The sequence below is a fragment of the Ovis canadensis genome, chromosome 1 (assembly GCF_042477335.2).
Source record: "Ovis canadensis isolate MfBH-ARS-UI-01 breed Bighorn chromosome 1, ARS-UI_OviCan_v2, whole genome shotgun sequence".
Lineage (NCBI taxonomy): Eukaryota > Metazoa > Chordata > Mammalia > Artiodactyla > Bovidae > Ovis > Ovis canadensis.
In genome coordinates this window covers 3626707-3653362 of record NC_091245.1, presented here as the reverse complement: position 1 = coordinate 3653362, position 26656 = coordinate 3626707, and the positions used below count along the sequence as shown (strand labels likewise).

Genomic DNA, 26656 nt, shown 5'->3' with positions numbered 1-26656 from the left:
GGTGTCTGGGCACCGGGAGTGGGGGTGGGGCTTCCCCAGTGCGGGTGGGGCTGGCAGGGGTGGCGCACAGGCTGAGGTGGGAGCGCAGCACCTGGGGGGGCCCCAACCTCTAAGCACGGGCCAGACCGCCTCCACCCAGGGGTTCGTGCTCTGCAATCACATCTTTGCCACTGTGGGGAAAGTGTATGCCTTCCATCTCTAGATAAGAGAATTTTCTGAGCATAAGGACAGTCCGGGGAAAATGGGATAAAAGAATGTAAAGGCTTAATCGCACAAAGATTAGAGACAAAAGACAGAAAGCCGTGAGCAGTATAGACAGGCCACACGCAGGGCTTCATGAATGTTACGGATCTCCCTGAGGACCCAGTGTGGACACGCTGCGAAGTGTCAGAGTGAGGGACAGGAGGAGGAGAGCGGGCTGGTTGGAGCGGGCTTCAGCTGGGAGGGAGGCAGGGCCAAGGCAGCGCCGGTGTGTCTTTTAAGCCTTGTTGCCCAGGGGATCGAAGGAATGAGGCAGCAGGTGGTGGTGGGAAGGCCTGAGAGAAGTTAGAGAGTTCCTGTTTTTAAGGTGGTGGGGATGGTCCAGTCGGGAGGGGAGACGGGAGGCACGGGTGGTGTGGGTTGGGGGCAGGCTGTTGGGAAACAGCGGGCGTGTTGGGGGACTGGCCTCACGGAGAGGGGGCTGGTGGGCGGGCGAGGTCCTGGGCGGTGAGCTCCTGGCTCTTTGTCTTTCTCCTGAGCTGACGGTGAGTCTGGGGGTGGAGGCTTGGGGCTCAGAGGAAAGAGAGGAGGGCCTGGTGCCCAGACTGGACCAGGGCCGAGGTCCTTGTTCGGGGCTGCCCCTGGGGACATTTTGTGGCATCGGGACTGGGGAGGACGTGGAGACAAGGCGCCCGGGGTCGAGCTGGGCTCGGGGCCAGGGTGCTGCTGAGCCTCCTGCAGAGGACAGGCCGCCCACCCCAGAGGCCCGCAGAGCGTGGAGAGGCAGGGTGTGCTCACGGGCGCCCCCAGGGCACGAGGTGAAGGGTCCAGTCAGCATTACGTGGACTTTTCTCCAGCCAGAGATGGGAAGACTCTCGGGTGGGGTGGGGTGGTCACGGAGCAGGGGCTTGGATTCGGGGCTGAGCGTCTGCTGTCTGTGGCGGTGACCAGGCCCCGCCATAGGCCTGTGGCTGAGAGAGGGGTGCAGGAGCATTTGGGGGCCCCCGAGCCCAGCGACTGGGTGGGACCTCTCCAGCACTGGGGGTGCAGCGTGGGCCCCAGGGCTGGCCGGTGAGGGCGATCAGGGCTGGGGTTGAGGGCGAGAGCGCTGGTTCTCGGAGAAGCTCAGTCAGTTCCATTCAGTCACTCAGTCCTGTCCCATGGACTGCAGCACGCTAGGCTTCCCTGTCCATCACCGACTCCTGGAGCTTGTTCAAACTCATGTCCATTGAATCGGTGATGCCATCCAGCCATCTCATTCTCTGTCAAATGGCAGACAACATTCATCTGTTGTCAGAGAAGCTCAGACAACACGGAATTTGGAGTTGGCAGATTTTAGGGAGCGTAGTCCAGAAGCCAGTGTAAGCACAGGGAAACCATGCCCTCCCCTGCATCTGCAGAGTGGAGGCCTGGGAGGGGGTCAGCGGCCGCTGAGGGCTCCGGGAGGCCTGGCCTCCCCAGGGCACGGGGTGAAGGGGTGGCAGGCGGGGAGACTTGGGCAGGACTGAGCACGCAGTTCCAGGTGCCTGGGGTTGATGGGAGTGCGTGGCCAGGGGAAGCTTTCCAACGGAACCCAGTTTCTCTTCGTTTAGGACGGGGAGTGGTAAAACCGTGTCCAATGTGATCACCGAGTCGCAGAACTCTGACAACGAGGAAGACGACCAGTTTGTGGTGGAGGCCACCCCACAGCTCCCCGAGATGTCGGAGCTTGAAATGGTGGGTGAAGCGCGGCGCGCGTTGGGTCGTCACCCGCCGGGCTGAGTCCTCCCGCTCTGAGATCTGTGTGCACAGAGCTTTCCTCTGAAGTTCCAGTTAGTTTTCCACCCTCTTTAACCTGGTCCCTACCCTGATGAGATCCACGCGGGTGTGGGCTTGGGATCTCAGCAAGCCTGAGCCTCTTTTCTCTGCTTCCTCTCCTGCTCAGGCCCAGGCGGTGGACCTGGAGGAAGACGAGAAGCACGGTGAGTCATGGGCCAGTGCACGTGCCCCGGGTGTGTCCTCTGTGCTCTGAAAGGGCCTGGTGAAGTGAGCTTGGTCTGCCGTGGTTTGCCCAGGGGTCTGAGTAGCAGTAGAGAGGATGCCGTGGCACCGATGCCTCCTCGGTGTGTGGTTCATCCTGGGGACGATGGAAGCCATTGGGGATGGGGGCAGGACCCGGAGGTCAGCGGTGGGCAGCTGTGGAGATGACGTCCCTTCTTACCCACACGGTTAGACCATGGCATTGGGGGACTCCTGAGGTCCCCTCCAGGTCGACAGTTCTGTAATACTGTTTTCTTTCCAGGAAGTGTCTTTTTTTTTTTTCCGGCCACAGCGTGAGGCATCTGGGATCTTAGTGCCCCCATCTGGGATTGAACCCCTGCTCCCTGTTTTGGGAATGTGGTGTCTTCGCCCCCGAACCACGAGGGAGGTCCCCACAATGTCTTCTCTTAGTTCAAACGTGTGTAAAGGCCGAGAGAGTAGTCTGGCGAACGCTGGGCTATCATGCAGCTTTTGCAGTGAGCGGTCGTCTTGTCTTACCTCCATCTCCACCCAAGGTGACCCCCCACTCCCCACATTTTTCAGGTTCTGGAGAGCATCATTTCTGTTGTGAACAGGTTTTTATTTTTAAAGAATAATATCCATATTTCCATTATTGCCTGTAAAAAACAGTCGTCCCTGCTTTTTATATCGTCTAGTGCTTGTTTTTTGTCCCAGTTGTTTTGTGTTTTTTTCCTAGTTCTTTTGAGTCAGAATCCAGGTAAGGTCCCTGTGTTTGCAGCTGACTGATCTAACTCTTAATTCTCTCTGTAGAATCCCCCTCCCACCCCATCCCACTTGTGATTTATTTGTTGAAGAGGCTGGTTGCTTGTCCTCTAGGGTTCCTCACAGTTGGGTGCTGCTGCTTACCCACCGATGTCGTGCGTTTTTTCTCATGCTCTTCTGTTCCTGTGAGTTGGTTCTAGAGACCTGGTCAGATTCGGTTTGTTTGGGCGAGAGCAGGCGGTGGTGGTGGTGTTGGCTCCTGGTCACGCCTGCTGTCTCTGTGCCCGGACGTGGGTCGCGCTCTGTTACTCGTGGGGGTCGTGGGGGGTGGCCTTCTCGTCCCCATCCCCCAGCACATTTTGGCTGGCGACTCCACGTTGTCTGGCTTTCCCTCCCCAGGCGTTTGCTGCTCCATGCTCCCCCTTTATTGATGGGTGTTCCTCACAGGGCATTTGTGTCCTGGCACCTTGAGGGGTGACTGATGAGGGCTGTGCTGGTGGTGATGGTGGTTTTGATGTCGTTCTGAAGTCACGGCCTTAACACGCTTGATGTGTTCTGTCTCGGTCCACCTGAGTTTTCTCCATGTCCTTCTGCCCACGTTTGCCCAGTAGACTCTGTGGCTTCCTGGTTTCTGGTGGGACAAAGGTTTTAGGCTCTTTTGTGTACTTCTTCCCGCCCCGTATCTCCAAGGAGCCTGGTCGCACGTCTCTTCTGGGTTGGTCATCGTACCTAGGGGTTTTCTGACTTTTTCGTAAGAAAGTTAAATCCTGAGCTCATGTTGGTATTTTTACTTTAGACTCATGATTTATGTTTTCCCCAAGTTCTTTGATTTGTCCACGGACATCTCTGCTCGTGCCGGCAATTCTGGCTCCCAACACTTTCAGCCGTGTTTCTTTATCCTGCATTTCACAGACTCAGCAACTTAAAACAGCACTACCAGTGGTGAACTGGAGTGGGGCACGGCAACCCCTCCAGTGTCCTTGCCTGGAGGATCCCATGGACAGAGGAGCCTGGTGGGCTAGAGTCCCTGGGGCCACTGAGAGCTGGACACGGCTGAGCGACCAAGAGCAGCACAGCAGCCGTGGTTGCCACCCATGTGCCCACTGAGGGCACATCAGGGCGCTCCTGGCAGAGCTGAGCGCCTTCTGGGCCTTAGTAGCCGCCCCCTCAGGGATGCACAGTGGTTACCACCCGTGTGCCCACTGAGGGCACGTCAGGGCGCTCCTGGCAGAGCTGAGTGCCTTCTGGGCCTTAGTAGCCGCCCCCTTAGGGACGCACGGTGGTTACCACCCATGTGCCTACTGAGGGCACATCAGGGCACTCCTGGCAGAGCTGAGTGCCTTCTGGGTCTTAGTAGCCGCCCCCTTAGGGACACACAGCCAATGGCTCTGTTTTTCAGTGGTAAAATAACTCTTCTCTGTTAGGTTATGCATGCTGATAAGATACTGCTGCGTTTATAGTTTTCTTTTGCTTTCGATCTTTAGGCTTTAAAATTTTTGATTTAATTTAGTTTTATTAATGTAAAATAGTCACATGTTTCCAAGGTCAAACGTGCCAAACAAGGTATATTCAAATGATTTTTCATATGGTATTTATCTCATGAGTAATCCTGTTTTAAAATAATAATAAAAAAGGAGTTGACGACTCTTTCCGCCACATAAAGAAATATTAGCACTTAGTCTGCAACAGGCTGAAAGAGTTGCTTTTCTCTTTTATCTTGTAAAGGGTATTTGAAGCTGTTTCAGTATAGAAAGAGAAAGAATCTTAGCATTCCTCCTCACCCCACCTGCACTTAGAGTAAGCTGGCTCCTTAGGGCAGAGAACTGCTTTAACATTAAACCACTGATTTCCAACAGGAGGACTTGTCAAAAAAATTCTGGAGACTAAGAAGGATTATGAGAAGTTGCAGCCGTCGGCCAGACCTGGGGAGAAGGTAACGAAATGACCTCTGTAAGCACTGGCATTTAACCTGATTCACACATTTGCTTTCAGAGACTAGGCACAGCCTTCAGATCCTGTGATTATCAGCGACGGCACCGGACGTGCTTACAAGCCTCCCCCCACTGCCCCCCAGCTGGCAGGATAGACGGCGCGGGGCTCTGGGGGCTGATGATGCTCCTCCGCACCCACGTCTAGTCCCGTCCCGGGTGGCGTGGAGGCCTCCCTCAGCCTGCACTGACCCCGTGCCGACCCCTTCCTGCCCGGCCCGCCCCTTCTTTCTGCACCGTGGGGGCGGGCAGGCTGTCCGTCCGCGAGACCCCAGCTGGTGACAGAGTGGAAGTCTGGGGAGTTTTCAGATCTGACTTGAGCGCGTGTGCTGTCTGTGGCTGGTCTCCCAGCTGTCTCCCTTCCAGGGGTGTGGCTTGGCTCTGTTAGCACCCCCACCTCCCTCCCACCAGCCCCTGCCCTGGGGCGCGTGACATGGGGTGAATACCTGCAGGCCAGGTGGTGCGCCTCAGATGCCACCAAGAGCTTTCTGTCTTAGCGCCTTAAAAAAATAAGAATAAATCTTCACTTCTTGGTTTCTAAGATAAGTTTCTGGGTTTCTTAGCTTTGTCAGGAGCCAACAATCCAGTAAGTTTATATGCAGACACTCACGCGGCCGCTTCTCTTTCCTTCTAGTTGGATTAACGGTTATTTATTTTAGATAATTCTGCTTAATATGTCCTGGGTTTGTCACGAAGATCTGGCCTGAAGCAGCTGCAAGGAGACCCGTAGGGCTGAAACCCCCCGTTAGAGGGAGCCCCTCGCAGCCAGCGGCAGGAGGAGAGCGCGGCCGCCCGCTCTTCTCAAAGGGAAAGAGCCCTCTCTGCCCTCTGTGGTCTGTCGCTGTGGAATTTCACTGTGCCATCGTCCTGCTCGTGAGCCTGGAGCGCTCTCCGCCGTCCCTGGCAGTGTTTGTGCAGACCGGTCGGAAACCTCCAGTGTGTGCCTCAGGCCGTTACTGTAGGTAACCTTTGAAGCTGCAGTCGGTTTAAATTTTATAACTCTTTGTTTTTATGCAAAGCACACTAGACCTGTGTTTCAGTTTCCTCTGAAAGTAAATTTCAGATGGGTAGGTCTCTTGCCTTCAGAAGATAAAAGGGGAAAAATTCCCTTGTTCGGTGAACATTCGCTGCTGTGAAAAGTATAGTTAGCGTTTTTAAAGTTGGGGGTGATGTGTATTATAGTCGGGTGGAAAAACCAGCAAGTTTCTCTGCTTTTTCTTCTTCGGTATGTTATAGACGTCACATTTAAATTTATCTAACTTGTGGGTCTTCTAAAATATCTTAATTAGATTTTATAAAAATAAACGAAAATGTGTAGGAAAAGTTGAAGTCGTTTCTGGGCTTGCTTCAGTCCTGTCCTCACTAGGGCAGCCACTAAGATGGATTCTGTGTGATGCCTCCTTCCTGTGGGTTTGTAACCTCATCTTGTTGTTGTTTGCAGCTTTCTTCAGACAGCATGGAGTTTCCGAGACCCTGCCTGTTTTCATGCCTGTAGGTCTAGTTTACTCATTTTAATTGATGAATGGTATTCCAGTGTTTGTTAGTAATCGGTTCCTTCACTGGTGGGCACTTCGGGTCCTCCAGCCTTTCGCTGTTGTGCAGGGCGCTTCCGTGGTCTCCTTTGCGTGTGTCCTGGCACACAAGAGCCAGTGTTGGTCTCCAGCAGTGATCAGCAGATGTTTTCTGTAAAAGGCCAGACAGTAAATACTTGAGGCTTGAGAGCCACATGGTGTCTGCCGCAGCTTCTCAGCTCTGCTGATGCCTCCACAGGCAGCTGTTGCATAGACACTGGTACGGGAAGGCGTGTCTGCGTCCCGATAAAGCTTTCTCACAACAGCAGGACCTGGCCTCGGCCTGTGGTTTGCCCCCCCCCGCCCCCACTCTCGAGGCGGTGCCAGAACACGGGCAGGGCTTCAGTTTCACCAGGCTCCGTCAAGGCTGTGCTGACTTGTTCTCTCCGCGGGATGAGAGTCCCTGTTTTCACACACCTCTGCAGCCAGAGCTGATAATGAACATGCCCACGGCCCTCAGAGGTGGCCTGTGTCCTCCATCACCCGTTTCCTCCCTGCACCCCGCCGTCCCCAGCAACCATCCACCTTCCTTCTGTGGCTGTAGTTTAGTCTGATTTCCCAGAATTGTACATGAATGGACTCATCTGGTATATGCTCTTTACCGGCCGTAATTATCTTGCAGCATATCCACGTCGCAGTGTGTGTCCACAGTTCACTTCTTTTACCACCGTGTGGATGTACTGCAGTGTGTTTACCCTTTTATCAACTGGGGAGCATTTGGGTTGCTTCTAGTTTGGGATAATTCCAGATAAAGCTGCTGTGAACAAGTCTGTGTGGACAAGTACTTTTGTCCATCTGGGTAAACACTTAGGAGGGGACTGCTGGGTCATATGTTCAGCTTTTTAAAAAAACTGCCAGGCTGTTTTCCAGAGTGGTTGCACCACTTACCTTCGGACCGGCAGTTGAGTTCCAGTTTCTCCACGTCCTCATCAACACTTGATACGGTCAGTTTTTTAAAATGTCTTGTGGTTTTGACTTGTATTTTCTTAGTTGCTAATGATATTAAATATCTTTTCTTTGCTTATTTTCTATTCTTATATCTTCTTTCGTAAAGTGTCCACATTTTTTTTTTTTTGCCCCTTTGAAACCTAGGCTGGTTGTATTCTTACTGTTAAGTTCTGAGAATCCTTCATATATTCTGGACATAAGACTCTTATCAGATACAGAGCATAAATGTTTTCTTCTAGTCCAGGGCTTGTCTTTTCCTTCCCTTAAAAGTGTCTTTCAAACAGCAGAAGTTTAAAGTTTTAAAGCACTCGAACGTTGGTGTTGTATGCAAGAAGTCTTGCCAAACCCTCGGTCACAGAGGTTTCTTCTTACATTTTCTGGAGATTTTATAGTTTAGGCTTTATATTCTGAGTTGATTTTTGTATAGGATGCAAGGTATGGACTGAAGCGTGTTTATTTTGCATATGGTAACCAGATGTTCCAGCATCGTTTGTTACATTGTCATACTTAGCAATTTTTCTTGGCCGACCAGAGGGACGTGCAGTTGCACCTTTTTGCTTCTTTGGTATTAACATGGATTCTCGTTCCCGCTGCTTCCTCTGTGCCAGGGGCACTCTGCGTTCCTTGCTGTGGTCCACACAGCAACCCTCTGATGCTGGTTCAGTCACTCCATTGCCAGTTCCTTCTCTCCTCGCTGTTTTCTTGGTATCGGAGCCATTGAGTCACTGGCTTTTCTGTTCTCTCAAACTAATCCATTAGACTGTTTAATGGAATAACGCACACTTCAGCTTTCATTATATTGGTCAGATCTTCGTTGCTAAGGGGTCTGTGAAGTGACATCTTACTTCCACACATCCATGTGCTTAGCTAGCAATGAGAGGTTCCGTTATACAGAGGTTCTGTCATACAGACCAAAACTTGCCAGATTTTCTCACTGCCTGGGATGGGCAGAAAATGACGGTTTTGCAAGGCACTTGGATTAAGTGGTGGAGGCCGCCTGCCTGGCTAAGGGCTGAGGGTTTTGGAACTGGCACGTCTACCACATGTGGGCTGCTCACACGGCAGGAAGCTTTGCTGTTAAGAAGAGAGATCAGTACAACTCTACCTCAATTAACAACAAGTAAACCAAAAACCCCACTAAAAAAAAAAAAGAAAGAAAAGAAGGGCGAGCAGGCACAGGAGCCAGCCAGCCATCCCTTCCACAGTGTTTCTCTAGGAAATCGCTTATTTCATGCCCATTTTACAAAGTCATGGCAAAAAGATGCTTCAAGATACTTTGTGATTTAAAAAATAGGTCTATAGTTATAGTTCTCTTTCTTTCCAAAAATTCTGTATTTTTTTTCCTTTGATAAGACTTTGAAAAAACTATTGAAAGAGACACCGTGTAGCAAAGCATCAGCTTTTGGTTCTGTAGGTACTGACTTCTGTTTTCCTTTCATTGATTTCTACTCTATTCTTCCTCTTAATTTCTTCGGGTGTTTACTTTTTCTAGCCTTTTGAGTAAAAGACACTTAACTCATTTGTTTTTAGTCTTCATCATTTTCAACAAATATATTTAAGACTATACATCTCCCTTTAAGCATGTTTTATCCTTAAATTTAAAATTTTTAAAAACTAAAAATTCCTTGAATTTTAGTATGAAGTAGTTGTTGTTATTTCTTCTTTAGCACATGAGCTATTTGGGAGTTTGGTTTTTAGCTTTTAAACATAGAAGGTTTTTTTTTTCCCCCCCAGTATCTAGTATGATCATATGTTCAGAGAATGTGGTCTCTGTGATGTTGATTGTTTGGAGTGGAGACTTTCTTTGTGGCCTAGTTTGTGGTCAATTATTATAAATGTTGCTTTTGTGGCTGCAGAGTGTGTCTTCTTTTTCTCTCTGGGGTCAGTCCACACTTCAGTGTATGCTGGATTTCACGGAGAGGTGACTGGAAGACTCTATTTGTAGGCCGTATCTACCTGTGGTCACTCTTGATTTATATGCATTAATCACAACATTAATTGTTTATCTTCTCTAGCTCATTCAGAAATTTGAAAAGTGTTTTCTCTGCTCTCACACAGCTTGTAGTGTGCCCTGAGTTTCGGTACTTTGTACTTTTCTGGAGGGAGCACTTTTTTCCAATGCTAAGGAAATACATATTTGTAATCTGGGCATCTCTCCAGCCTGTCTTTGAAGTTGTGTTGGAAGAAAAGCCCTTTCTTATTGTGCTAATGGACTTGAGGAATACATTATGGAATAAATATGTGAGTCGGATTGCTTTGAGCATTTTTCTCCTCATCCGGACTTACTTGCTCTCTTTTCAAGAGGAAATATAAACTTTGTTAATAGGAAGATATTGGCTCATGCCAAGCATTTTTTTCCTTCAGATTTATGAAGTTTTTGAAAAAACAACCAGAAAAGCAGTTTTACTACAGTGTTTCTTATGCTTTGAAAATGCTTGCTTTTCAGGCTTTATAAATGAAGATGCTTTGGAGTAATAACAGCGGTGTCAAAGACAGCTCGCTCACTTTAAAGCACTGCTTAAAGATTTCTCAGTCTCCTTTTATGCAATCTTCTCTCGGGTGCTATTTTTTTTTTCCGTTTTATATCTGTTCTGTGACTGTACACTTGAGCTGCTTTTTCTTTTCATGTAAATTCTTTCCTGTGAAATAGGCTCAGAGTCTCCTCTTTGTAGATTTCCTTCGCTTCATTTATTTAAAGTTTTGATGGGTTTGTTCTCTTCATCTTCTTGGTCGCATGAACTGCGTGTTGTGTGGGGGCTGCTAGAAGCCGTCCGTCTCCACAGACCGGAACCTGAGTGTGTGCCGAGTCGGACCTCCGGATGCTGTTTTGCTGCCCTTCTGAAGGAGAGCAGTCATAAGGGCACGTGCAACACCCACACGCCAGTAGAGATTGTGGGTGCCTGTCTCGAAGAAGCCCTTGTCTGGGAATTTGAGAACCTCTTGTATCATGAGATGGCTCTTGATGGATAAAATGACCATATCACAAACATGTTATATTTTAACGTTAATAAACAGAATATAGCTAACGGTAATTACCTAAACTCTTATACAAAAGTCAGGGGTTTGGGTCATATTCTCTTTTACTTTGGTGATCTGAATAGATCTGAAATAGTTATTTCTTATTTTGGTGGCTAGATGGTGCAATTTCATTACAAATTCCATAACCCCTGTTAGAAAAATGCTCTTCTGCATCCTCGCTTAACTGGAGTTCTGCACCTGATAAACGTGTTTTTCGTTTGAAAGTTTATGGTCCTAGTCTTACTGGATGTTCTTATACTAGGAATATTGTTCCCATTTAAATTGCTGTGATGGAAATAAAAGGGACATGTGCTGCAGTCTGTCTAGACTGATGAGACTTTTAATAGCTGAACTGGGAAACCACTGAAATTAATTTTAATCATGAAGAGTTATAGGGTTTTTGTATTTATTTATTTAGAAATAAGCTGATAGTTTTATGTTTTCTAATACGCAGGCTGGAGATTGTGGGTTTTGGATATAAAATTGAATTGTCACCACAAAATCATCAGCAGTATTGCTTCAGAATATTTACAGATATATGCCCTGGTTATATTATAGACCACAAAAATGATTTGTTGCTGTTCAGTGGCTAAGTTGTGTCCGACTTTTTATGAGCCCGTGAGCTGCAGCATGCCAGGCTTCCCCGTCCTGCACCATCCCCCGGAGTTTTCCTCCTCCGTTGGCCGGCCCGCTGGGCCCTGCGGCACAGCACAGGGCAGCCTTGCGGGCGGGAGTCTCTGTGGGTCCAGGGCTGACAGAGGCAGAGAGCCGTGGTCCCGCCAGCATGTCCTGTAATCTCGGCACTGCGCTCAGAGCCCCGCCCAGTACCACTGACAATGTACATTGGGCCCTCTGCCCCCGTGGGTTCCAAGCCCAGGGATCCAACCAGCCTCAGACAGAAGATATCTGGAGGGAAAAGTGATTCCAGAAAGTTCCAAAAAGCGAAACTTAAATTTGCAGTACTGGCAGCTGTTTATGTCGTATTTACACTGCCTTCTCAGGCTTCCCTGGTGGCTCAGACGGTAAAGCGTCTGCCTGCAATCAGGGAGACCTGGGTTCCATCCCCGGGTCGGGAAGATCCCCTGGAGGAGGGAATGGCAACCCACTCCAGTAGTCTTGCCTGGGAAATCCCATGGATGGAGGAGGCTGGTGGGCTACAGTCCATGGGGTTGCAAAGAGTCGGGCACAAACGAGCAACTTCACTTTCCTTCTTTCTAAGGTCATCTGAAATATGATGTCTCTTCCTGCCAAAACCATGACATGCTTTTTGAAGAAAATAAATGACCTGGGTCAGTAAAATTTAAGTCCTTTATTCCTCTGAATGGGATTTAGGAGTAAATAATATAATACAGGATAAGCCTGGATCATGGGAATAGCCTGTATTTGGTATTATAAATATTGTATTTATAATTTGGTATTATAAATAATCTAGAGGTGATTTAAGGTATATGAGGGGATGTGCTAGACGTCTGAAGACTTTGAGGTGTGCACGGGGGCCCTGAACCCATCCCCAAATGCCCAGGGAGTCCACACTGCTGAGGGACTTGGGGTCTGGGCGACTGCGTCCTCGGCCCAGGTCTCCTGCGCCAGGCCCGGGTGCCAGCTCTCCCTCCCGTCCTGGGCGGAGGGTTCGGAGGCAGCAGAGCTTGTGCAGCCTGGGGACCCGTCCCGGGTTCACCAGAAGCCGCCTGCCCTGCAGGGGCAGGGCCCGTGCTGCGTGCATGAAGCAGAGCTGCTCGTTCCCTCTAGAGCTGTTTGAATCCCGAGGTCCTGTAATTACTCATCTTCCCTTGAAACAAAGAGGTGTATTTCCTGGCAGCTATTCTTATTCTTAGTTATTTTTGTCCCTCTAAAACATGTGCTTGCTGTTTTAGGTGAGAAACACTTTTGTTTTTCTGGTCCCGTCTCTTTATCGTTCCTTCTGACTTGAAAACAAAGCAGCTCCCGGGGAAGCACTGTTGCTGGAGGAACCAGACCTGGATGCAGGAGTGAGGTTCTTTTGAGTGTTTAATGTAATCCAGCGGAATGGCTGTCTGGGAGGGCCTGAGATAGAGAATGGCCCAAGGGCAGGGCTCCGTCTCTGTCTCGGGGTCCAGGTCACAGGGATCTCTTACAGTCAAGGAAAACTAAGGCTTGGCATTGAAATGTTCCGATTTCTTACTTCATAGCAGCAGTGCGCGTACAGGTTTCCATATTGCAGCACTGTCAAGGCTCTGTGATCAGCCTCCAGCGCGTTCCTTCTGGCTGAAGACCCCCCCACCAGTTGGAACTCTCTGATGACCAATAACGCCTTTCCGTCTTCCTGTCGTTACAGAGGCCAGGACGGATGACCACTTAGTGCAGGGCTTGTGTTTTGTCAGGGTTTCACTCCACATCAGCTATAAATTTCAGAGAATATTCTTAAATCCCTTACAGAGAGAAAAGATGTTAGAGCAGCAATGTGTTTATCTTAGACATTGCTATTTATAAGTTGCTTACAAATAAAAGATACTGTGTCTTAATACTCTTTCAAGTATAGTCCATACGTGTTATAAAAGGTTTATTTGTTAGGTTTTGGTACTCAGGAGTAATTTCCACATATTAATAGTTTGGGAACTGGTTGGGTTTCTCGGTAGCTTTAAAAAGCTTGACTGTGCTACAAGTAGGGTCATTTGCAGTGAGAAATGATGGATGATTATATTGTAATAGTAACAGCTGAGCAAAGCAGAGCAAATGCTTTTAAACAATTTCAAAAGCTACTTGTGAAGAAAAGCAGATTTAGAAGCAGGTCAACCATTTAAGGTTGTGAGGGGCGCTTTTGAGAACTTTCAGATGCTTCAGAGACCGACGGGGGAGTGTCACGTGAGAAAGGAGCGTGTGTCGTGGTCCTCCCGCTCAGGACCCCTGCCCCACCCCCGCACTCATCCTCTGGTGAGTTTTGGCTTCACCTTTAGCCCCCAGGGAAGTGAAGCCGGCTCGGGTTCCAGGGAAGGAAGGCCTTCTGGGAAGCCCGTCCTGGAAGTGGTGGCCATGATCACCAGGTCCCAGAGCTGGTGGGCTTCTGCTAATGTGCCAGGCCCCGAACACGTGCCTGTGTGGGGCCACAGTGAGTGTCACAGGACTCTTGCACTTGGAGAGAAGTTACATGTAAGGGACAAAGAAATTCTGTACTCTGAGAACAGATTGCAGGTATCCCCCCCAGATACGTTCCTGAACAGTTTCTCTGAACAGGGCCGTTCTCCATCCCTGGGGCAGGACCACCCCACCCCGCCCAGGAAGTGAGTGCGGGCACCTCCTCAGCATCGTGGCCACCCTGGGTGGGGACCGCCCAGAAGGGAGGCCTGCTCTTCTCGCCGCGTCCCGTTGCGAGGCACGTGTTCTCATCTGTCCCGTTACGGCTGCTGCACCTGTGGGTCTCTTCTCCACTGTCCCGTTACTCTCTGTAATTAATGCTGCATGTGAGGAAGTACTTCCAGACCCTGTAGGTACCCCGTCCTTCACTAATTTTCAGTTTGATTATGTCACTGTGTGCTCACCACGGTTTCCAACTTTATTCTATCATTATTTTTACACTCAACCTGCCTCTGATTTGGGGCCCCTTCAGACAGGCTCCTGTGCCCCTTCGTTCTGCCCGTGTTGTTCCTGGAGCCCTTCCCTGCTCTCTGGCCCACCAGGACGCCCTAGGCTTTTCCTGTGCCGCCCCAGCCCTGGCGTGAGCCGTTTCCTCCTGGTTCCTTTCAGTGGAGGATGGTGTTTAGAAACCATGGTCTGTTCCCTAGGGGTGCTCACTGCTTTTCAAGTGTTTCTTCTCTTAGGCCCTCTTGTTGATCAGAGCTACAGATGAGAAGTGTGTGTGTGTGTTAATTTGTACACACAAGGCAGGGTTTATTCCTCGTGTGTGTGTGCGTGCGTGCACGCCAGTTTTTTCCCTTTCTGTATTTTCACTTCCCTTCTCCAACGATGTGAACGTGGCTCTCATTGTCCTTCACGGATGAACCTGTTACATGAATCCCCCTTGTATGTAACCCATCTCCCATTGCTGCTGTTACCCCTGGGCTATGTGGCTTCACCCACCTTGGGCTCCAGTGACCGTCACTGGAGCACCAGGGCGGCCGCTTCCCTGTGGATGAGCTGCTGGTCACTCCTGGACTAGACCGTCTCCCTGCGTGGGTGCCTTCTCGGCACAGTCAGTTCTGGTTATTAATTTCTTTTAAATTAGCAAGCTTATTGCAAAGAAGCTTTTGGTAGAATCCGTTTAAATGTCTGCTTTATTTGTAGTTTAGTTTTGTTCTCTTTTTAAAATTAATAATACTGTTTGCTTGTGCTTTTCTGTTTTTCCAGAAACTTGTCTGTCAGTCTCTTAAAACACCAGCTTGTTTCTTTGTTCTCCTTTTCACCGAGCTCTCCAGTTTTATTTCCTGCCTTCTGTTCTTTGGGTTTATTCTGTTGTTGTTTTAAATTAAGTTGGACCCTTGTTACCCTTGTTTTTGTTGTTGTTCAGTTGCTCAGTCGTGTCTGACTCTTTGTGACCCCATGGACTGCAGCACACCAGGCCTCCCTGTCCATCACCAACTCCCGGAGCTTGCTAAACTCATGTCCATCGAGTTGGTGATGTCATCCAACCATCTCATTCTCTGTCATCCCCTTCTCCTCCTGCCTTCAGTTTTTCCCAGTACCAGGGTCTTTTCCAATGTGTTGGCTCTTCACATCAGGTGGACAAAGTATTCCTTCCAAAGAATATTCAGGGTTGATTTCTTTTAGGATTGACTGGTTTGATCTCCTTGCATTCCAAGGGACTCTCAAGAGTCTTCACCAGCACCACAGTTTGAAGGGATCAGTTCTTCGCTGCTCAACCTTTTTTTATTGTCTAGCTCTCACATTCACACATGACTACTGGGAAAACCATAGCTTTGTGTATACGGACCTTTGTAGGCAAAGTGATGCCTCTGCTTTTTAATACACTGTCTAGGTTTGACATTGCTTTTCTTCCAAGGAGCAGACATCTTTTAATTTCATGACTGCAGTCTCTGTACACAGTGATTTTGGAGCCCAAGAAAATAAAGTCTGTCCCTGTTTCCATTGTTTCCCCATCTCTTTGCCATGAGGTGATGGAACTGGATGCCTTGATCTTAGTTTTTTGAATGTTGAGTTTTAAGCCAGCTTTTTCACTCTCCTCTTTCACCTTCATCAAGAGGCTCTTTAATTCCTCTTTGCTTTCTGCCATAAAAGTGGTGTCATTTGTATATCTGACGTTATTGATATTTCTCCCCACAATCTTGATTCCAGCTTGTGCTTCACCCAGCCTGGCATTTCACGTGATGTACTCTGCATATAAGTTAAATAGCAGGCTGACACTATACAGCCTTGACGTACTCCTTTCCCAATTTGGAATCAGTCCGTTGTTCCGTGTCTGGTTCTAACTGTAGCTTCTTGACCTTGACCTTGATTCCCAGAGTTACTGGGTTTTTACTTAGCCTCTTTTTAACCTTAATGTTAACTTGTTTTATGATGATAAGTTATCTGGTTTTAAAAGTCAGTGTTCATTCATTCATCAGCCGCTTAATTCATCTGGTGCCATATCCTGGCCACTGCTCTAGGTGTCTCATCAGAAACGGATACTGTTATCAGATATCTTTTGGCAGCTGTTGAGATGATCACATATTAATAGAGTTCCTGATGTTGAGCAGTTCTTACATTCCTAAAATGATCTTTGCTTTGTTGTTCAGTCATGTCTTTGCTTGCTCGTAGATAATTGTTTGTCCCCTGCAAAACTATATTCACTTTACTGATATTTTCAAATGGAAGTTTGTATCTGTGTTCTGGTGAAATTAACCTGGAGTGTCTGTGCTCCTCCCATACCAGGGGCTCAGCTCGCCGCCCCCACCCCAGGAGGCCCCAGGAGGAACTCTGGGACAGCTGCTCCAGGGGTCTCAGCGGTGTCCCAGAGCTGAGGTCTGTCCCTCTGTGCTTGCTCAAGTTTCGTCCATGGGAGGCAGGGAGGGGCGGCTGTCTGGAGTATACTGTACCGGCCTCCTCCTCCCCGGATTTGTGCAGGTGGCCTTGGCTGCGGGTATCTGAAGGTGATCCCAGCCTCAACAGAAAACCCGCAATCGGGTCCCTGCCCACAGGTCCCCTCTTCAGAGGGGCGTTGCCTGTCTGCTGGCTACGCTGGTCCTCCATGCAGCCATCGCCTGCCAGTCTCTGGCCCGACTGTTCTCTTCCTGATGTCAGTCGCCATGAAGAATGCAGGAACTGTAGGGTGAAATTTGTCGAATTCTTGGGTGTGTCTTTGGGTTGACTCATCTTTGGGTGAGGCCCAGCTTGAGCCCAGCCTCATGGTGGCGTCTGCATCCACGCTCCTGCCTCAAGGGTTTGTGGGACCCCACTTCCTATATTTGAATGTCCTTTGCCCTTCCTGTCCTTGGGCACACTCCTCATGTTCATTGTTAATTCTATGGAGTTCATTTCCTGCTGAGATCTCTGACATTCTGGCTACTTCCAGTTACAGGTCTTAATTCTTCTCCAGCTCACACGCCAACCAGGAAATCCACTGGGGTTCCCATCGCCCAGTAACAGCCTTTTGGGGTTAATGGTTAATTTGGCTGCGATTGTTTTATCTGATATCTTTGGAGCTGTGGTCTGAATTTAGAAGTCCAAATATATAAAAATGAAACTGGAGCCAAACTTGTAAGGAAAGATTGGAGCAATAGGCTCAATAGAAAAATGATAAATATTTTAGAAGAATTTAAAATGGCAGATTCTCCTAGTTAAGAGAGGGATGGAAAGGAAACGCAAAATAATTTAATAATCCTAATGGGCATTGCCAGCTATGATTGGGGAGAGAGAAAAATACTTTAAAAGTGTATTTTAAAACTTAGGTTCATTCGCTGCCACTGCCTATATCATGGGAGGCAATTGTAAAACAAAGCAAGTGAACTTTAGAACCTTGTATCCTTTGAAATTTACTTAAGGTACATCTGCTCAGAGCAGTCTATGAGACCCATCCAGAGAGAGTTTGTTGGATATTGGACCCACGGGTCCGTCTTTGGGCAGGATGCCGGGGTGGATGTGTTTGAAACATTCTCAGCTGATTCAGAGGCACAGCCAGGAACGCAAGGATACCTTTGAGCTTCTGCTTCAGGTGGTCACTCATCCCTGGGGGTGTGCGGTGGGAGCTGCTTGACCTGTGCTCCTGGTACAGGCGCACAAGGGCTGGCCACGTTAAACTCTCAGAAGGCCCAGGGCCTTCATGCTTGGGGAGGAAGGAGCCCGTCCTCTCCCCCATCCTCCTGGACCTGGCTCATTTGGGTGGGGAGCTGGGGAGCTATGCACTTGAGGCAGACCTAAAAGCATCATCCTAACCAACAGTGTGCACCCCCCACCTGCGCTGTGTGTCCCAGGCCCGGCGCCTTCCTCCTGCTGACATGCAGGGGGTGTGTCTGCCCAGCTTGCTGTGTTGCGGGGGCAGGGGGGGAAAGGGTTGTGTCCTGTGGGCCGTGGCTTGCATGAGCCCAGCCCCTCCATCCTTCTACGCTTACCCCAGGGTTCTCCCCGCTTGCCCAAGGTGACAGCATCCTAACAGTATTTTTTTTAATAAAAAATGCCTGCACATACCTTTTTAATCTCTGAGCTCCTGAGAAATCTAAATAGCAAATACAGGATTTAAAGAGGCCAAGGGAACATGAGATGTAATGAAAATGGCGTAAAAGGATGTTAGTAACTTTGTCCTTGAGGATTTATCAGTTGCCTCTTTAACTGTGGGCACTGTGGCCGTGGAGATGTCATGGATGGAAAGCACAGTCCTCCTGGGAATGTCTTCTCTAGATTCAAATTCCTCTGTGTGCTCGATTCCAGTTTTCTCCGCCTGGCACCTCTGGTCTGGTTTTCTGAGGGTACTCCTGGAGTCATCTGTCCTCTTTATAAAATTTTGGTTCACGGGTTTTCTTGCCTCGATGGCAGGACTCAGTAGGATGCTTGACAGTTTTCCAGAATTCTGTCTCCACGGAACTTCTAGGCCAGATACACAGCTTGGAGCCCAGGAGTTTGCCTTCCCCCCTCCTATTAGTGATTTCTTACTTGCTGGGGTCCAGCCCCGGTGGATCCAGGGTAATTCGAAGGGGAGACGGAGTTGGCGAGGAAAAACTTACTTATTTAGAGATATAAGAGAGATTAGGAAAGAATAGTAGGAAAATGAGTGGAGAAAAGAGGCTGAATAACTTGGTTTATGCGTAAAACTAATAAAACCTCGAGACAAGAAGTTTGCACTATCTACATTAGGCCACCGGTGCCCACTTGAATAGCGGAGGGTGCCCCGCCTTGGGCTCCCTCTCGCGTGGGTCTTAGAAGCCAGGACAAGTAAGTAGACGTGGTGAGCCTCCACGCTCCAGACGGGAATTCAGCCTGAAAGGGAGAGGGAGGGAGAGGGAGAAAGAGAGAGAGAGAGAGAGAGATTCGACATGGGGGAAACCAGTCTTTCCAGTGACTGGCCCATCCTTTATTGTCCAGAAAGGCTTTTTATACTTTTGGTTGTACATAGAGGTCAATGGATAATACAAAATCATGCAGTGTCAGCAGCCCTGACTTTTACCGAGACCAGGCTTTCTCTCTGCATACCTAGCTGTATGTATACACAAGTCTTAGGTGATTTACATCATCTTCTGGCCAGAAGGCCAATTAACATTTTACAGCCCTTTTCTGATAAGGGTAATAGTGTTGTTCTTCCCAAAGTCTGGTGCCACTCTCAGAAAGCGCTAAATAAAGTTACATTCTTACATAGCAAGGACACAACAATTTATAACAAAGAAGAGTACAGTGATTTATAACAAAGAGAAAGTTTATTAACTCAAAAGTCTAGTGTTGCTAACATCAAAAACTACTATATTCCTTTTTCTATATCCCAATTACATTGATTAATATCCTTCAGGTGCCTAAAAGATAAAGAATATGGAAAAAAAAAAAAAAGAATATGGAGGCCCGGCAGCAGTCATTGACTCAACAGTGAAAACCCTCTACCAATATAATTCTTAGCTCTTTAAAAAAGCCTCTGTATCTTTAAGATGTTTTAAGCTTCGTGCCTCTCGCGGTTGGGGGCTGTAAACAATCACAAGTTGTAAAAGTCCAGACAGACCAGTCAGGTAAGCTAGAAAGCCATCAGAGGGTTTTAAGCTGAGACATTCTTTTTATATGCAGGAGGCTAATTGGAGCTCTAAGTTAACTTTTTCCAGAGAAAGGTGGTGGGGGACAGCCCCTGTTAATGTCAGAAGAGTGGAAAGCACAGTATAGTAAAGCAGGCAGACTCTGGTTTTTGGGGGTAGATGCTCAGGAAAATCCAGGGGGAACCCCTGAAGCCAGATCACGCCTTTGCATATGTCAGGCTTCCTTCCTCATGACCCTTGCCACGGGCGGGATTCCTCATGCTGGCTCCCGGCACTTACTCTATCTAGGTGCTCCAGTGTTGGGAGCATATGTATGTGGTTGCTGTAATCCCTTGATGAACTGACCACTTATATGCAGTATGTCATTATATTCTGGCCATTTTGGTCACTTGTCGCAGTTATTGGCTTAAAGTCTATTGGGTCGGCCAAAAGTATGGATAGCCCTGCTCTCCTTTGGTTTCTATTTTTGTGGAATATCTTTTCCTGTCCCTTCACCTTGAGCCTCTGTATGTCTTTACAGATGAAGTGAATCTCCTGTAGGCAGCAGATACTTTAGTCTTGCTTTATCTCTCCCACCCACTCTCTGCCTTTCCCCACCCCCCAGTTTTACTGAGATATAATTGACATATAGCACTGTGTATTTTAAGGTATACAGCGTAATGGCTTGACTTAAATATATGGTGAAATAATTGCCAGAACAGGTTAGCTAACACCCATCATCTCATATAGATAGGAAAAAAGAAGGAAATCTCTTCCTTGTTGTTGAGAACTCCTAGGGTCTACTCTCCTGACAGCTGTCAGATGTGATGTACACTGTTCACTGTAGTCGTCACTGAACAGCACATTCCCAGTATTTATTTGTCTAATAGCTGGAATTTGGTGCCTCCAGTTCCCTCTCCCCTCACCCCCTGCCATACAGCACTTGTCTTTCTCTTGTCTTTTAGATTGGGGAGTTTAATCCATTTACGTGTAGAATAATTGTGCTATTTCAAATCCTAAAAGATGATGCTGTTAAAATACAGCTCTCAATATGCCAGCAAATTTGGAAAACTCAGCAGTGGCCACAGGACTGGAAAATATCAGTTTTCATTCCAATCCCAAAGAAAAGAAAGAAAGAAAGTGAAGTCGCTCAGTCGTGTCCAACTCTTTGTGACCCCATGGACTGTAGCCTACCAGGCTCCTCCATCCATGGGATTTTCCAGGCAAGAGTACTGGAGTGGGTTGCCATTTCCTTCTCCAGAGTATCTTCCTGAACCAGGGGTTGAACCCAGATCTCCCGCATCGTAGGCAGATGTTTACCATCTGAGCCACTGGGGAAGTCAATCCCAAAGAAGGGCAATGCCAAAGAAAGTCCAAACTACTGCACAATTGTGCTCATTTTACGTACTGGCCAGGTAGTGCTTAAAACCCTTCAGGCCAGGCTTCAACAGAACATGAACCGAGAACTTGCAGATGTACAAGCTGGGTTCAGAAAAGACACAGGAACCAGGGATCAAATTACCAACATCCGTTGGATCATACAGAAAGCAAGAGAATCTATTGATTATGCCAAAGCCTTTGTGTGGATCACAACAAACTGTGGAAAATTCTTCAAGAGATGGGAATACCAGCAGCCCACCTTACCTGCCTCCTGAGAAACCTGTATGCAGGTCAAGAAGGCAATAGTTAGAACCAGACATGGAACAATGGACTGGTTCCAAATTGAGAAAGGAGTTCATCAAGGGTGTATATCGTCATCCTGCTTATTTAACTTATATGCAGAGTACATCATGCCAAATGCTGGGCTGGATGAAGCACAAGCTGGAATCAAGATTGCCAGGAGAAATATCAATAACCTCAGACATGCAGACGACACCACCCTTACGGCAGAAAGTAAAGAGGAACTGAAGAGCCTCTTGATGAAGCTAAGAGGAGAGTGAAAAAGCTGGCTTAAAACTCAGAATTCAGAAAACTAAGATCATGGCATCTGGTCCCATCCCTTCATGACAAATTGAAGGGGAACCAAGGGAAACAGTGACAGGCTTTATTTTCTTGGGCTCCAAAATCACTGTGGATGCAGACCACAGTTACTAAATTAAAAGACGCTTGCTCCTTGGAAGAAAAGCTATGACCAGCCTAGAAAGCATATTAAAAAGCAGAGACATCACTTGGCCAACAAATATGTGTGTAGTCCAAGCTGTGGTTTTTCCAGTAGTCATGTATGGATGTGAGAGTTGGGCCATAAAGAAGGCTGAGTGCCAAATAATAATGCTTTCAAACTGTGGTGCTGGAGAAGACTCCTGAGAGTGCCTTGGACTGCAAGGAGATCCAACCAGTCAATCCTAAAGGAGATGAGTCCTGGATATTCTTTGGAAGGACTGATGCTGAAGCTCCAGTACTTTGGCCACCTGATGCAAATAGCTGACTCATTGGAAAAGACCCTGCTGCTGGGAAAGATTGAAGGCAGGAGAAGAAGGGGGCGGCAGAGAATGAGATGGTTGGATGATATCACGGATTCAGTGGACGTGAGCTTGAGCAAGCTCAGGGAGATGGTGAAGGACAGGGAAGCCTGGTGTGCTGCAGTCCGTGGGGTCACAAAGAGTCGGACGCAACTGAGCGACTGAGCAACAACGCAGTTCTTACTAATGCCGCCCTGTTGCTGTTGTGGCTTTCTGTAGTTCCCGTGTTCCTTTTTCTTATCTTTTTTGCCTGCCTCTGTGAATGCATGTCTTTCCATAGTGGTATGCCGTGGTTCTCTTCTCTTTATCCTTTGTGTATCTACTGTAGGTTTTTGCTCTGTGATTATTTTGAAACTTACCTAAAACATCTTGCAGATATAACAGTCTATTTTACACTGATAGCAACTTAACATCAATTGTGTACAAAAACTCTATGCTTTTACCGCTCCCCCCTTCATATGTTTTTGATGTTATGGTCTACCTCTTTTTATATTCTTTATTAGCAAATTTATTGTGACTTTAGTTATTTTTACTACTTTATCTCAAACCTTCATGCTAGAGTTAAGTGATTAATACCTCCATCATATTATAGCATTAGAGTATTTTAAATTTCACTGTATACTTATCTTCACCATTATGTTGTATGTTTTCTTGTTACTAATTAGTAGCCTTTTGTTTCAGCCTGAAGCGCTCCTTTCAGTGTTTCTCCTAAAGCAGGTCTGGTAGTGATGAACTCCCTCAACTTTTGTTCGTCTGGGAAAGTCTCACCTCTCCTTTATTTCTGAAGGATAGCTTTGTTGGATAGAGTATTCTCGACGGGTCTTTTTTTCCCCTTCATCTCTTTGAATATTTTGCCCTATTCTTTTCTGGCCTGTAAAGTTTCTCCTGACAAATCTTCGGATTGCTTTATAGCAGGAAGTTACCAGCTGTTTTAAGAGTCTCTCCTTGTTTTTGATTTTTGACAGTTTTGTTATAATACATCTTAGAGAAGATCTCCTTACTTGTGTGATAAGTTGCTTCAGTCGTGTGTGACTCTTTGAGACCCTATGAACTGTAGCTTGCCAGGCTTCTCTATCCATGGGGATTCTCCAGGCAAGAATACTGGAGTGGGTTGCCATGCCTTCCTCCATGGGATCTTCCTGACCCAGGGATCCAACCCACATCTCTCATGTTTCCTGCAAAGAGCCTGTAGGCAGGTTCTTTGGTGCGAGTGCCACCTGGGAAGCCCAAGATCTCCCTAAGTGAAGTTTGTCTGATGACCTGTGAGCTTCATGAGCTTGGATGCCCACATGTCTTCCAGAGTTAGGAAGTGCTCAGCCACTATCTCTTTAAGGAAGCTTTCTGCCTTTCTCCCTCCATTGCTTGCATAGGCTTTCTTCACTCTTTCCCCCCCTGGACTGGATAATTTTGAAGGTCCTGTCTTCTTCTTACATTCTTCTTCCACTTGAGCTGTTCTTTTGTTGACGCTCTGGTCACATTTTTCATTTCAGTCACTATGTTATTCAGCTCCAGAATTTCTGTTTCTCCTTGGGAAACTTATTTTTCCCTGTGTTGTTTTCCTGATTTGTTGAATTGTCTTTTTATGCAGCTCATCAAACTTCCTTAAAATAGCTGTTTTGGGTTCTCTGTTGGCTATCTTGCAGATCCCCATGTCTGTGGAGTCAGTCACACTGGAAGCACACTGGTGGTGCTATATTTCCTTGATTTTTCATGTTCCTTGCGCCTTATGTTGCTGTCCTCCCATCAGAAGTAGCAGCAGCCCCTCCAGCCTTTACTAACCGACTTGGGAGATAAATACTCCACCAGCACTGCTGGGGAGCCCAAGGCTTGCTCACCTCCTTTGGATGTACTCTCTCCTGCTTCCTGGTCGCCCCTTGCAGAGCTCCTCCACTTCGCTGCCTGCTCTGTGTGCTGCAGCTCCACGCCGGGTACTCACAGCCTCCCTCTGCCTTCCCAGGAGTGGAGCCAATGCCGAAGGTGTGTTCCCTCCCTTTGCAGACTCAGGATGGCTTTCTGCTCGAGTTCACTATCTGTCCCTCAAAGCTCATGGTCACCACCGTAGGGATCGCTCACAGGGAGCAACTAGAGAACGCTCTCGTGCAGCAACAAAGACCCAGAGCAACCAAGGAAAGAGAGAGAATAAATGGCGCTGTAAAATTCAGCGTCCACTGTTACTGGAAGCTCGCAGTGAGCTGGGGTAGGAAGGTACTTCTGGCCACAAGAGGGAGAGGTCCTGCACGGAGCAGTCAGCATCCTACACAGCGGGACGGGGCTGTGGCTGTCTCCATGGAATTCAGGAGCAAGGATGTGACGTGAGACCTGGCTGAGGCCCTCTGGAGGGCTAGCCGCTGCAAAGAGAAATGTGGCTGAATTCTGGAAAGGAGACGGGGTTGTCGTCATTTGAAGATGATAGCGGTCTACCAAGTCAGTCAACCCCTTAAACTTTAAATATGTTTAAAAAATTCGTAAGGTGGCCAGGGACAAAATAAATACACAGAAGTCAGTATTTTTCGTCTATGTCAGCAATAGCCAGCTGGAAACAATGTGGATCAAGCTCTTCCTCCAGAACTGGAAGCAAAAACGTAAATTTCTGCAGCACAGGTGCATTTAGTAAGAGTTTATAGCAACTGTATCGAGAAGCCACAGAATTCTACTAAGAAATATAAAAGGCTTGGAAGAAGTCATGAGAGACCTTGTGTTCTGCACAGAAACTCAATATTATAGAGATGGCACTTCTCTCAAATTAACTTATGAGTGTAATGCTGTCCCAATAAATGTTCAATGGATGTTTTGGAATTTGGTGAAGGGTATTCTGAAGTTTCTGTGAGGAGCTTCCCTGGTGGCCCATTGGTTAAGATTCTGCCTTCCAGTGCAGGGGGTGCAAGTTCGATCCCTGACTGGGGAACTAAGATCCCACTTGCTGCGCAGTGCGGCCAAAATAAAAAAGTTTTATCTCAAAGAATAAATACATGGTCATAGCCTTTCATAAGGAGAAGGCAATGGCACCCCATGCCAGTACTCTTGCCTGGAAAGTCCCATGGACAGAGGAGCCTGGTAGGCTACAGTCCATGGGGTCGCTAAGAGTTGGACACGACTGAGCGACTTCACTTTCACTTTTCACGTTCATGCGGTGGAGAAGGAAACGGCAACCCACTCCAGTGTTCTTGCCTGGAGAATCCCAGGGACGGGGGAGCCTGGTGGGCTGCCGTCTATGGGGTCGCACAGAGTCGGACACAGCTGAAGCGACTTAGCAGCAGCAGCAGCAGCAGCAGCCTTTCATAAAAATGTTCGGAAGGACCAGTTTTAGGCCAGTAATGTATTCTTCATTTTCATCCCTTTAAGTAGAGAAGGAATCTTTTTAGCTGGGAGTCTGAGCTCTACGTTTCCCTGTTGCCTGCTCTGTTGGTGTTGTTTTGATTTGTTTTCCATGTGATAAGATGATTTGTAAATTATTTCCATTTCGGGGTCAGTCAGAAAGACCTGTCCGAAGTTGCGTCTTCTCTATTCTGTGCAGTAGCCTTGGGCTTCAGGTGCAGTGAACTCACACAGCCTTCCGAGAGCATTCCTTGCTCCTTTCCATGGACAGTAATGTCTGTAGAAGTAGCTGACGCTTAATGATCTTTTGATTTCTCTCTGCACCAGGTGCTGGGTGGTTCCATATATGCATTTCTTCTCCTGTCGAAGTTACCCATTAGTTGTTCTCAGCTGTAGCCGATACAGTCATTCTAACAACAGCTGACGTCAGTACAGCAGTTACTGTCCCTAAGGAGTTTCATCCGTCACTTCCTTTAATCCTCACGGGAACTTACGAGATAGGTGTCATCCCCACTGAGGTTACATAGACGGTCTCAAAGGGAGGATGTCACCCCAGGCCTGCCTGTATCCAGTCTGGGAGTTAGCCGCGTGCTATGCAGCTTCCCGCCTGTGCATTCCAAAGGCTTCCTGCTTGTGTTTTATTTATCTGTAGTGGCCGCAATGAGCAGGATTTTTTTTTTTTTTTTGGCTGCCCGGGGCTTTGTTGCCGCACCCGGGCTTTCTCTAGATGTGGCGAGCGGGGGCTGTTCTTCGTGTTTGGTGCAGGGGCCGCTCACTGCTGTGAGTTCTCTTGCTGCCGACCACAGGTTTATGTGGGCTTCAGCAGCTGCAGAGTGTGGGCTCCGCAGTTCTGTGGCGAGTGGGCTTAGGTGCTCTGCAGCGTGTGGGATCTTCCGTACCAGGGATTGAACCCCTGTCCCTTGCATTGGCAGGCAGATTCTTAACCACTGGACCACAGGGCCACAAGGGAAGTCCCTGTGAGCAGATTTTTAATCACCTGGAAGGTTTTTTTAACAGCATGCCCCTGACTTGGAGCAGTGGCTTTCTCTCTGCTGCTGGTGCTCAGCAGTCATTACCTGTAGCGGTCAGGTTGTGGTAGCACCATTGGAATCAGTGTTGTTGTTGCTGTTTTGCCTGTTATTCTCTTTATTCCTTGACAGATTAATTACAGATTTCAGCTTTTCAGTGCCACATGTGGGTGAGTTAGAATAGTCACAGCACCTTGCTAGGGCGCCATGCCAAAGAAACAGGGCATCTGGGCCCACGGGTACCAGCTCTGGCATCAGAGCACAGAAATACAG

At 47.9% G+C, this 26656-nt stretch overlaps 1 protein-coding gene across 13 annotated transcripts in view; it reads left to right on the top strand.

Moving 5' to 3' along the window:
• The window catches only part of TRAF3IP1 (TRAF3 interacting protein 1), a 61896-nt gene that overhangs the window by 24016 nt on the left and 11224 nt on the right, over positions 1-26656 (top strand). For all 13 annotated transcript variants that reach the window (XM_069583783.1, XM_069583760.1, XM_069583772.1 and 10 more), the window contains 3 exons: positions 1794-1917; positions 2126-2162; positions 4800-4876. In XM_069583783.1, coding sequence (XP_069439884.1) covers positions 1794-1917; positions 2126-2162; positions 4800-4876 — 238 coding nt within the window. The remainder of the gene's footprint in view (positions 1-1793; positions 1918-2125; positions 2163-4799; positions 4877-26656) is intronic.